Genomic DNA, 11,754 nt, shown 5'->3' with positions numbered 1-11,754 from the left:
TTTTGGGGATAATTTGGATTTTTTTTAAAACTATTTATTGTAAACTTAAATTGTTCCAATTTACTCTGAATAAGTATTTAGTTACTTTACCATCTACACTACTCTCACAAGGTACTTTATATACTGATACTCAAGTATACTTAGTAAAACAAACTTCAGGTATATTAATTTTTACTACTTGTACTATGCTTAGACTACTTTTTTCTAAGGGTGGGGTTAAAATTACTTTTTCTAAATTTGAGGACGAAAGTCAAAACTGAAATTTCTGACATTTCTTTTATTATTAACTTTTTCTATGCATTGGTTTGTCTAGAATTAACCTACTTGGGTAAAAGAGGATTCGATCACACATCTAAAAAGATAATTAGAAAAGAAAACTATTTTTAAAACTATTTTTCTATTGCCTGATAAAGCTGATGGATTTTTTTCTTGTTTTCAGTTTTAAAACAGTGTAAATTATATTTTTTCCCTAAATTTACAATAGATTTTCTCAAAAAATGAAAAGAAAAATCAGAAACAAATAAAAAAGTTGTGTACAGTGCAAAAAAACAAGATTTAGAACGATTTTTAGACCTTTAAGTTTTAAAAAAAAAGAAAAACATAGTAAAATAGGTTTTCTTGTTTGTTCTTTTAGCATACATTTTCTAGCTTAAATTTAAGTGTGCAGCAGCATCTTTCTAAATGGGTAAAAAACTAATTACATTTTCAGTTTATTAATTGTACATGAGGAAAAACAACTTTAAAATGCTTCCTGTTTTGTAAAATTTACATTAAAATGTTATACTTTTTTTTTATCTTTATAAAAACCCTTTAACAGTGAAAATGCATATATATAGATACAAACTAGATGGTATTTAGGAGACAAAGCAGCAAATAACTTGGAAAAAGCTTTAAAGTTCATAGAGAAGTGAAACCGTTTGGATTTGGATTAAATAAACTCAGAAAAACAATGAAAACATAATTAACATTTGCCTCAAGGCTTCAACGGAATAAAGTAGATCTCATTCAAAGGGGCTCGACTTCATGTAAGACGACCCCAGACTATTAATTAAATTAATGTGATTGCCATTAAATATTAAATATTGTGAGCAACATCCAGAAACCCGATGATGAGGGATTCCTTACGACAGTCAGAAGATGAAAAGTCTGACAAACTGTAAGAAATACAGACAAAAAACTACAATTTGATAGAAATGTGAAGAAAGAGCTTGTATTATGGCAAAACTTTGATGAAACAAAGATCTACTCTGTTCTATTTTGTGTTATTTTAGAGAAAAACACAAAAAAAGAAGCTTGATGTTTAGCATTGGATAAAAAGAAGAGCATTTTCTTCATGGTTGTGTTTTAAAAAAGTAAAATCATTATGAAACAAAGAGTGAAAGTTGAAATTCAGCTTGGAGAACTATAAAAAGAAAGGCCCTCTCCCTCCTCCCAGATCCTGTTCAGGCTCTGGCAGCAACTGAATACTTTTCCATTCTTTATAGCTTCTCATTTTCCTTTTTTCTTGTATTTCCTCCATCTCCTTCTTACTGATAAAGAGCATTATCCATTAAACATGCAAGCTATCAATATGACTAGAAGACAGACGGTGAGTAGAGTGAAATAGAAAGCTCAGCATCAGTTCTTCCAATTTATACCATTTATGTAGAGGTGTAACATAAATTGGGGGCTCGTCCGGGATCACTATTAGGTGAAAGATAAATTGGGGGCTCGTCTGGGATCACTATTAGGTGAAAGATAAATTGGGGGCTCGTCTGGGATCAATTTATTTAGACATATAGCATTAATTTGGGGACTTGTTAATTAATTTATTTAGACAGAGATGTAACACAAATTGGGGGCTCGTCCGGGAACAATTTGTTTGGACAGAGGAGTAACATAATTTAGGAGCTCGTCGGGGATCAATTTATTTAGACAGAAGCAAAGTTCTAAATTTGGGGCTCATCTGGGATTCATTTAGTTAGATAGAGGAGTAACATGAATTGGGGGCTCATCCGGGATCAATTTATTTCGACAGGTGTAACATAGGGGGTGTTCATCCGGGAATCAATTTATGTAGACAGAAGTATAGCATTAAGTTGAGGGCTGGTACGGCATCAGTTTTAACATAATTTGGGGGCTTGTCTGGGATCAATTTATTTACACAGGTGTAACCATAAATTGAGGGTTCATCTGGGATCAATTTATTTAGACAGAAGTGTAGCATTAAATTGGGGGCACGCCCGATAATAATCTATTTAGACAGTTGTAGCATAAATTGGGGGCTCGTCTGGGATAAATATATATTTATAGAGGTGTAACATAAAGTGAGTGCTCCTTCAGGATCAATTTAATTAGACAGAAGTATATTTTTAAATTGGAGGCCAGTCCAGGATAAATTTATTTAGAGGTCTAACATTAAATTGGGGGCTTGTCCGGGATCAATTTGTTTGGACAGACGTGTAACATAATTCAGGGGCTTGTCGGGGATTAATTTATTTAGACAAGGTCTAACATAGGGTGGAGGTTGTCCGGGATCGATTTATTGAGAAGCATAGTATTGAATTGCGGGCTCATCCAGGATCAATTTATTTAAACAAAGGTAGAGCATTAAATTGGGGGCTTGTACTCGATCAATTTAACATAAATTGGGGGCTAGGCTGGGATCACTTAGAAAGGGGTAACATTAAACTGGGGTCTCCTCCGGTATCACTTTACATATAAAGGTGTAACATAAATTGGGGGCTCGTCCGGGATCAATATATTTACACTGTTAAATAAATTGTGGGCTCATCAGGGATAAATTTAGCAAAAACTGGGGGCTCGTCCGGAGTAAATTTAACATGAATTGGGGGCTTGTCCGGGATCAATTTATTTAGACAGGTGTAACAACAATTGGGGGCTCATCCGGGATCAATATATTTACAGTGTAAAATAAATTGGGGGCTCATCAGGGATAAATTTAGCATAAATTGGGGGCTCGTCCGGGATCAATATATTTACAGTGTAAAATGAATTGGGGGCTCATCAGGGATAAATTTAGCATAAATTGGGGGCTCGTTCGGAACAAATTTAAGATGAATTGGAGACTCGTCCGGGATCAATTTATTTAGACAGGTGTAACAACAATTGGGGGCTCATCCGGGATCAATTTATTTAGACAGAGGTAAGCCGAAAGGAAAAGAAGAAGAAGAAGTAACATGAATTGGGAGCTTGTCTGGGATCAATTTATTTAAAACGACATATTGCCTTAAACTAGGAGCTGGTACAGGATCAATTTAACATAAATTGGGGGCTAGTCCGGGACCAGTTTGTTTAGACAGATTTTAACATAATTTAGGGATTTCTCTTCGATCAATTCATTTAGACAGTAACGCATTAAATTGGTTGCTCATCCGGGATCAATTCAACCAGAATAGGGGACTTGTCCGGGATCAAGTTATTCAGACAGGTGGAAATTGACTGCTCATCACAGGCGTAACATGAATCAGGGGCTTGTCCGGGATCACTTAGAAAGAGGTAAATTGGGGTCTCGTACGGATATATTTAGACAGTGTAACATAAATTGGGGGCTCGTCCGGGATACATTGTACATAAATTGGGGGCTCGTCCGAGGTAAATTTAACATGAATTGGGGACTCGTCCGGGATCAATTTATTTAAAGTGTAGCAACAATTGGGGGCTCATCCGAGGTCAATTTATTTAGACTAAAGTGTAGCATTAACTTGGGGGCTCGTCCAAGATCAATTTATTTAGACAGAAACTTAGACAATAGCATTAAATTGGGGGCTTATCCGGGATCAATTTATCTAGACATTGTAACATTACATCGTGGCCCATCCTTGATCAGTTTATTTAGACAGGTGTAACAGAAATTGGGGGCTTGTTCGATATCAGTTTATTCAGCTAACACAAGCTAACTTACTAACAGTTTTTATATACAGAGTAATTGTCGCAAACAGGAGATAAGGGACCAATTGTGTAGACAGTTGACAACTTTACCTTAAAGGTTTGACCGGAGGTGATGCTGTGAACGCCACTGAACCTGAATAACGAATGGAGGTGAGGGTATTTGTTCCAGATTTGGATTCTGACCCGATCATGTTACCAAGTTTACCTTTGATTTTCTACACATGTAGCATTCATGCTCCTGAAAAAGAACCCAAACCTCCACAAACTCATGGAGGAATCAGGTCCGTCTGCCCCAGATTGTTTGAATACTTACAGAGAGGTAAGCATCAGTAGACGTTTTCACATCCATCTAAAAATTAAAAATGTTTTTACACAACAGCTGTCCAGATTTAAATGATCCTGTCATAGACAAGTCTGAAAAGACTCTAACATCAAATAAAAAAAGAGAGAAATCTATGCTAAAAACGTCACTTTAGAAATCCTGGAGGGAGAATAATGGAGACCTTAAATACATTTCACCAGAAATGTAAACTTTACAATAATTAAATCTCTCATTTGTATTAGATGTGTAAAAATTAGGTTGTGTGCAAACAATAGAATGTAGTTTATAACTCAAGAATAAAAAATACAAAAGAAATAGTTATGTCATACTGGTGCCACCTAGTGGTGCACAGAACTACTACAGGAGTGGTAACTTTAATGCTCTTTCAATAATCCATTTAAATTTGAGTTTAGGTGAAATTATTCACTCAATTTCACTATAGCAATGTTTGCAATTGACATTAAAAAAAGACTCCTATGAACATAGATGAAAACAAAGCAGTTAAATATGAAAACAAAAACATCAAACAAAACAAATATTTATTACAGTTTTAGTTAGAAAAGTTTCATGAGTTTGAATCACACTTGCAATGACAAAAAAAATGTCTTCACATATTTGATAAATTAAAGTAAATTAATTGTATTGTAAAAATGGGTCACCTTCAATAAGCAGAACTTCCTGTTTTAAGGGAAGTGTGGAACCGGGTCAGTTCACCAGATAACCACTAGGTGGCTTCCAATGTAAAGGGACAAACATAAATTCAGTTTTAAAAACTTTTTAGGGTTTTGTGGTCAAATATGTCAATTTATTGTTGGTTAATTTTAATAAAAACTCATTGTTTTGGATTTATTTAAACTGATATAAACCACGCCCCCTTTGGAGCTCAGATGGAGCGTGCACTTAACACTGAAGCACTTTCTGTTCATCACCGTATGGATCTTCAGAATCTTCTCAGAAGATGTTTTTCGCTGTAATTCCAACATTTTTTTCATTGTAAAGGCACAGCAGAGTGATGGTTGAAAACTGTAAAAGTGGAGTTTTATTGTTCAGGACACCGTTTTTCCCAGCAGGAAGTCCACATACTCCTTCCTGCGCAGCACCCGCTGCATTTTGAAGGTGTTGGGTGACGTCCTGCTGTGCTCCATCATCCGCTTGCGGAGCTCCTGAAACGCACCGTCGGCCACCAGCTGCACCCTCATGGGGCCGATGCTGCCTTTGATACGAAAGGATCTGTACACGGCCGAGTCCTGCTGCAGACAAATGTCCAGCTGGCAGGACGGAGAACAACAATCACATGAAGAGAAAGGACGGATTTCCTTAAAACAAACATGGAGGCCGTTCCCCTCACCTTATAACGTTGTTCTTCGGTTAGATTCCTCACGCCTTTGAGCTCTACGAACACCTGGTAATGAGGGTCTGAGCCGCCCATCGAGTCTCCTGCAACCACAAAACATTTTGACGGATCTCACTAGTGCTGCCACAAACGATTATTTTAATAGTCACTGATTATTTTTTCCGATTAGTCGACTAATTGAGTCATGCGCAAACTGGATGTAAAGCACATATCTTAACCATCATTAGGTTTAAACTAACTAAAAAGATAGCATTGCCTGTGATAATACTAGTGTGAATGCTGTAAGCTGAATTTGGCCACTAAAGGAGCTAGTGCGGATAGCTAAAAATGCTGAAGTTGAAAGTCAGCTAAAATATTAGTTAAATCCCACATAAGCCTAAAAAGCAGAAAAAAATCCTAAATTAGCCAAAACAGCTAGCATCTGGTTGAAATATTAGCTAAACTCAAAATTAGCCTAAAAAAACCCTAGATTCGCTATAATAGCTAATATGTAGCTGAAATTATAGTTAAACTGCAAATTAGCCTAAAAACTCAAAAAATCAAGAATTAACCAAAATAGCTAGCATGTAGCTGAAATATTAGCAAAACTCTAAATTAGCCTAAAAAAACTTGATTAGCCAAAATAGCTAGCATGTAGCAGAAATATTAGCTAAACTCTAAATTAGCCTAAAAAACAAACAAAAAAAATAATCCTAAATTAGCCAAAATAGCTAGCATGAAGCTGTAATATTAGCTAAGCTCTGAATTAGCCTAAAAACAAGCAAAGAAATAATCCCAAATTAGCCAAAATAGCTAGCATGTAGCTGAAATTATAACTAAACTCAAAATTAGCCTGAAAAACAAAAAAAAAATACAAATTAGCCAAAATAGCTAGCATGCAGCTAAAATATTAGCGAAACTCCAAATTAGCCTAAAAAAAACTTGATTAGCCAAAATAGCTAGCATATAGCTGAAATTATAGCTGAACTCCAAATTAGCCTAAAAAACTAAAAAAATTCTGGATTAACCGAAACAGCTAGCAAGTAGCTGAAATATTAGCGAAGCTCCAAATAAGCCTAAAAAAATTGATTAGCCAAAACAGCTAGCGTGTAGCTGAAATATTAGCTAAACAACAAAAATAGCCTTAAAAACCTTAATAAATACCAAAATAGTCCAATAAGCTAGCATAATGCTATTATAACTTTCAACTTTACTACACTCTGACTCCATTTAATAATTAATGATTAATCAACAATTAAATTAGTTGTCGACCATCTTAATAGTCGAATAGTCAATGATTAGTTTACTAATCGTGGCAGTCCTAGATCTCACTAACAATCTGGATTTGGTTTAAGAAGTTTGTTTATTTTTTTTACCCAAGATGCCGCTCTCAGCACAGGAATAGTCAACCAGCTGAGCTCCGGGCCACTGGTCCACAGCTTTCTTCAGTGCACCGAGAAACAGCGACTCGGACACCTTCTCTCCTCGAACGCTCAGCATCTGACCGCGTCTGACGGGACAGAGGAAACAAGTCCAAAAGATTTAAGGGCACGCATCACGACAAAAAATAATACAAGTGATGCTTTGGATCGATTTGTTTATCTTTTTATACTATGGAGCCAAATTGGGGTCATAAGGATTTGAAACCCAAATAAAACAACTTGAAAAATTCAAGCTGAAATATATGCGTTAAGCTGAAAAATTAAAGTGTCAGAAACTTTCTGCGATTCTAATGTAAACTCCATTGTACAGCATTACAGCTTATTCCAGAAAAAGAAGAAAAATATTTAAAAAACTGTCCTTTAGACCACAGAAAGTTACTTTAAAAACATTTTCTTAAAAGAGTTTGTAAAATTCAGGTCTGTGAGTTTATAAAGATGTTCATTTAGTTGACTGAGCGTTAGCATTAGCCGCTCTATGGGGAATTCCATTATACGTTAGCATCAAGCTAGCAGATATTAGCATTATGGGTTAGATGGATCTCTACTTTTATGGATCGTTTATTGATCCATTAAGCTCAGATTGATTTTATCAATCCAGCCCTATAAGATACTTTTTTTTTACTTTTTTACTTTAACTTTCAGCTGCTTCCACATCAGACCAGCTTTGTACTCTGATGGTACCTGTACTGAAACTCCACGATGGGACACTGGTTGTGGAATCCAACAACTTTCACGATATCTCCGATGCGATATCTGTAACACAATGATTAAAAAAAACACATATTGATTACTAATCAATGAAATGAAGCCTCAAACCACTCCAGATGTCCTTAAAACACTTTCAGTTCTCTTTAATGTCATAAAAACCTGGTTTATAAAGTTGGATCATTTTGTCACTCTGTGGCGTCAACATCTCAACCAAAAAACTCCAATTTAAGCTGAAAGAATCCAGTTTATAACAAATTATCTAAAATAAAGTTTTTATTAAAATCCAATCTAACTACCAAGCTTTTGGAACCAGATATTTGTTGCTTTTAAGGAAGTAATTTCACTTCCTGTTCAAAATCGGTTTGAAAACTGAATCTACGGAAGCCAGGTTAGTTCAAAAAGGAACACTAACAATGTCAGTCTATATTTCCTTCATCATAGAGAAAAAGAAATTACACTAAAAGATCTCATTGAATAAAAAACCTCCTTAATTTTTATGGTTCCACAATTTTTTAGCTAAATTTTTATTTTAAAATAATTTCACTGAGAACAAAAGTTTATGAACTTCATGTCATTGTTTGTTCCGTCCAGCTCTATCTGGTCTTTGATGAGAGCCTTCACAAAAATGTTCCTTACAGTTAAATGTGTTAAAAACATGTTTTAAAGAGTTGAAATCGTCTGACCTGAAGAGTCCCGAGGCGTTGGTGACGACCAGCTCATAGCTCTCTCCTGGCTTCACCTGCTCCATCAGCAGCGTCTGCGGCGCCTCGTCCTCCAGGCTGCTCTCTGGCAGGAACTCGCAGAACATTGAACGTGGACACAGAAGGTACCGCCTCCTCGACTCCTGAGGCCACAAGTTCACCCCTATCAGACCTGCAGGGGGCGCACATGAACGAATGTGGTGGATTTTTATTCAAATTCTTTTTTTCTCTCATAATTCTTGTTTTTACCTTCAGTCGCTGCATAAAAGGGTGAATAGAAAGGAACCCCTTTGCAGTAGTGGTCTCTGAGCATCTCCCCGTAAATCTGGTTGGACCCCGAGTCCACCGCCAGCACCAGGTGAAGGTGAGGCCACAGGCGTTTGGCGATCCCGCTGAAGCCCTCCTGGAAGTGGGCTCGGAGCTGCGCGGCCCTCTGCGGGTCGGGCTTCATGAGCGCCTCCAGCCCCGCCCTCACTTTGGGCTCCAGAGACAAAGTGCTGCTGATCTGTCCTCGGTGAATGTCCTCCACCAGCTCCGGCCAGCGCTCCTGAGCACGTCAGGGAGGAACCAGGGTTGAAAAACGAGTATTTGGGCTTCAGATTTAAATTCTTTAAAGCTACGGACACACCGGGTATGTCATGTTCAAGAACGAGCTTAGGTTATTGCCCATGGTGTTCACATTAGACAAGCAGGGAGGGGCTTCTTCTTCTTCTTCTTTTTCGTATCCCGATATATCTCAAGACTATACCAGAACAATTTGTCATGAAGGACAATCATAAATAATTAACTAAATATCTTCTTGTCAGCATTTTATATATCGATACGAGTATCGCTTAATGAAATATCACGATATTTCGCTGAATCGATTTTCCCCTACAACCCTACTAGCCACCTACAGTTAAAATGTCAACAAAGAAACCTCGTGAATTTTGCTCCAGGACTTTTATTTCCCAGCTCTAATCCGATATACAACAGACTGTCTGGGTCAATCATGAATTTCTCCTCCATTTCATGGATTGAAGGAGACGCCATCTAAACGACACTACCAAATCTGAGTCCTGATTGGTCAAAGTTTAACCTGGTTTAACTTGTAAAGTGCATTTTGTACGTAGAGCCCAAAAAAGGTCATAGAAACTTGTGCAGCTACACGCAGAATCCCGAAAAAGGCCTTTTTTATATAGACTTTTCATTGGAAGTGATCACATCAATCCCGCTTTATAGCTCGGAGAAGCTGGAAAAATTAAACACTAATGTAGATTTTGACTGGTTAAACTTCAAATTTAAGAAAATCTACGACACATGATACAACCTGATCTAGCTTAACTTCAGAGATAGTATGAATTTGTGCTATTCTATGTTAAATCTTCACTTTTCCCTCATATTAAACAACAAAACGTCTTACGACATCGTAATGTGCTCCTGGACTCAAATGTCTCTTTCAGGCACTGAATATAAGCAAGAAATGATGCTAAAAGCTTAGAGTTTGGCAAAACTTACTCAATTTGATTTAAAAAAATGTGGTTTTAAAATCCATGAGGCGGACTGAACATTTAACACAAGCTGGTTCTCTTTTGATTTGATGTAGAGTTGTTCAAAGAGGCTCAGTGTGCTGCCATCTACTGGTCGGAGGTTTAGATTAGCCAGGGGTGCGACTTATACTCAGGAGCGACTTATTTGTGATTTTTTTTAGACATAAGTAGGCTCATATATTCGTTATTTTCTCCGCCTTTTAGGGGTTGTTTCCCACTAACAACCACTAGAGGGCGGTGTAGGTTTCTGTATCAGTATTTGCTGACAAAAAAACGCAGAAGAAGCTCCATTAAACAAACATTGCTGAGAATCTAATCATTCTCCTCGTTGACGTTATGATGTAATTCTTATTTAGATGATTTTGTGGAGCTCTTTAAAATAAATAATCTCTCAACATCATCCGTATCTTCCGTGTATTTTAAACGACAAATACCGTTAAAGTCTCCATCATGTAGCGATGAGGCTAAATGTTAGCTTCTCCACACGCAATGGGAGCGTCTAGTTCAGGGTTCAGGCTCTTTTATCTCTCCATGGTGGCTCTCTGGCAGAAGAAAAAAAAATAGTAATTTTAAAAAAATTGGAGATTAGCTATTATTTTAGCAACATGCTAAAGTTTTTGGCTAATTTGTTATCTACTGGGGTTTTTAGGCTAATTTAGAGTTTAGCTTCTATTTTAGCAACAAACATTTTTGACTAATTTAGTTTACTGAATGCTAATTTGGGGTTCAGCTAATAATTTAGCAACATGCTAACGTTTTCGGCTAATTTGTTATCTACTGAAGTTTTTTTTTTAATAATTTAGAGAATGTAGCTTCTATTTTAGAAACTTTTTGACTTATTTAGCTTTTGGGAATTTTGGGCTATTTAGGAATTCAGCTAGTAATCGAGCAACGAGATAGCTTATTTTCTTTTGGCTAATTTGGCCTCTAGTTAAAATTTTTATGCCAATTTGGAATTTAGCTGATATTTTAGCAATATACTAACATTTTTGGCTAATTGTTATCTGTTGGGGTTTCCAGGTTAACTGGGGAATTTTAGGCTATTTAAGAGTTCAGCTGGTAATTACGCAACGGGCTAGCTTTTTCGCTAATTGGGCCTCTACTAAAGAAAAAAATGTTAACAAAAAATCCCTTTTTGAGAAACGATAAATTCTTCTTATTTTTTTGGTTTTTTTCGTGCCAAAAAATAAACATAATTAAAATTTATTTTAAAAAATAACAAAAAGAAGGTCATGAATGCAAATCCAAATTTCTTAAAGGCCAAAGTAAATCTCTGTGGCTCCTTCTAGGTTGTGATCAGTAGAAAACAAGCCCAAATGGCTCTTTTACTGTTAAAGGTTGCCGACTCCTGGTCTAGTTTATGAACATATTTTTGAACAAACACTGACGCACGTCAAAAGAGACAGCGAACCCAAATTTGACGCAAAAAAATCGCGTTCGGTGTCAAATGCAACGTTACATTGAACTTGCTTAATTTGTTCATAAATGTTGGACTTTTCTCATAAAAGTGCAACTTTTACTCCAGAGTGACTTATAGTCCAGAAAATGCTGTAAATATCTTCTTGTCAGCATTTTAAATCGATATCGATAAAATGAAATATCGCGATATATATCACCAAATCGATTATTAGTTTTTAATATCTTATTGTAGGATTTTTCGGATGTATAAAGAAGCTCAAAATTGTATTTCTGAGTATTATTTTGTACAAATTGTGATGAATCAGGAGTAGAAGAAAAAATTGTATCTGCTCTGCTCCATTTTGATACATCAAATAGATCTTTGGAGACAGGGACTCCAGTACCTGCAGGGCAGTGAAAGCGTAAAAGA

General features: G+C 36.4%; 1 protein-coding gene across 2 annotated transcripts in view; it reads right to left on the bottom strand.

Annotated features, from left to right (window-relative positions):
• Positions 1-3,860: 3,860 nt before the first annotated feature.
• ghdc (GH3 domain containing) overlaps positions 3,861-11,754 on the bottom strand; it is an 11,196-nt gene continuing 3,302 nt past the window's right edge. For both annotated transcript variants that reach the window (XM_024284702.2, XM_024284703.2), the window contains exons 5-10: positions 8,647-8,944; positions 8,380-8,569; positions 7,670-7,741; positions 6,923-7,056; positions 5,562-5,650; positions 3,861-5,481 (exon numbers count right to left, since the gene is read on the bottom strand). In XM_024284702.2, the coding sequence (XP_024140470.1) occupies positions 5,260-5,481; positions 5,562-5,650; positions 6,923-7,056; positions 7,670-7,741; positions 8,380-8,569; positions 8,647-8,944 (1,005 nt within the window). In that variant the 3' untranslated portion in view covers positions 3,861-5,259. The remainder of the gene's footprint in view (positions 5,482-5,561; positions 5,651-6,922; positions 7,057-7,669; positions 7,742-8,379; positions 8,570-8,646; positions 8,945-11,754) is intronic.

Source organism: Oryzias melastigma, linkage group LG19, assembly GCF_002922805.2.
Source record: "Oryzias melastigma strain HK-1 linkage group LG19, ASM292280v2, whole genome shotgun sequence".
Lineage (NCBI taxonomy): Eukaryota > Metazoa > Chordata > Actinopteri > Beloniformes > Adrianichthyidae > Oryzias > Oryzias melastigma.
The sequence above is the reverse complement of the archived record's forward strand: the minus strand, read 5'-3'. Positions and strand labels throughout refer to the sequence as shown.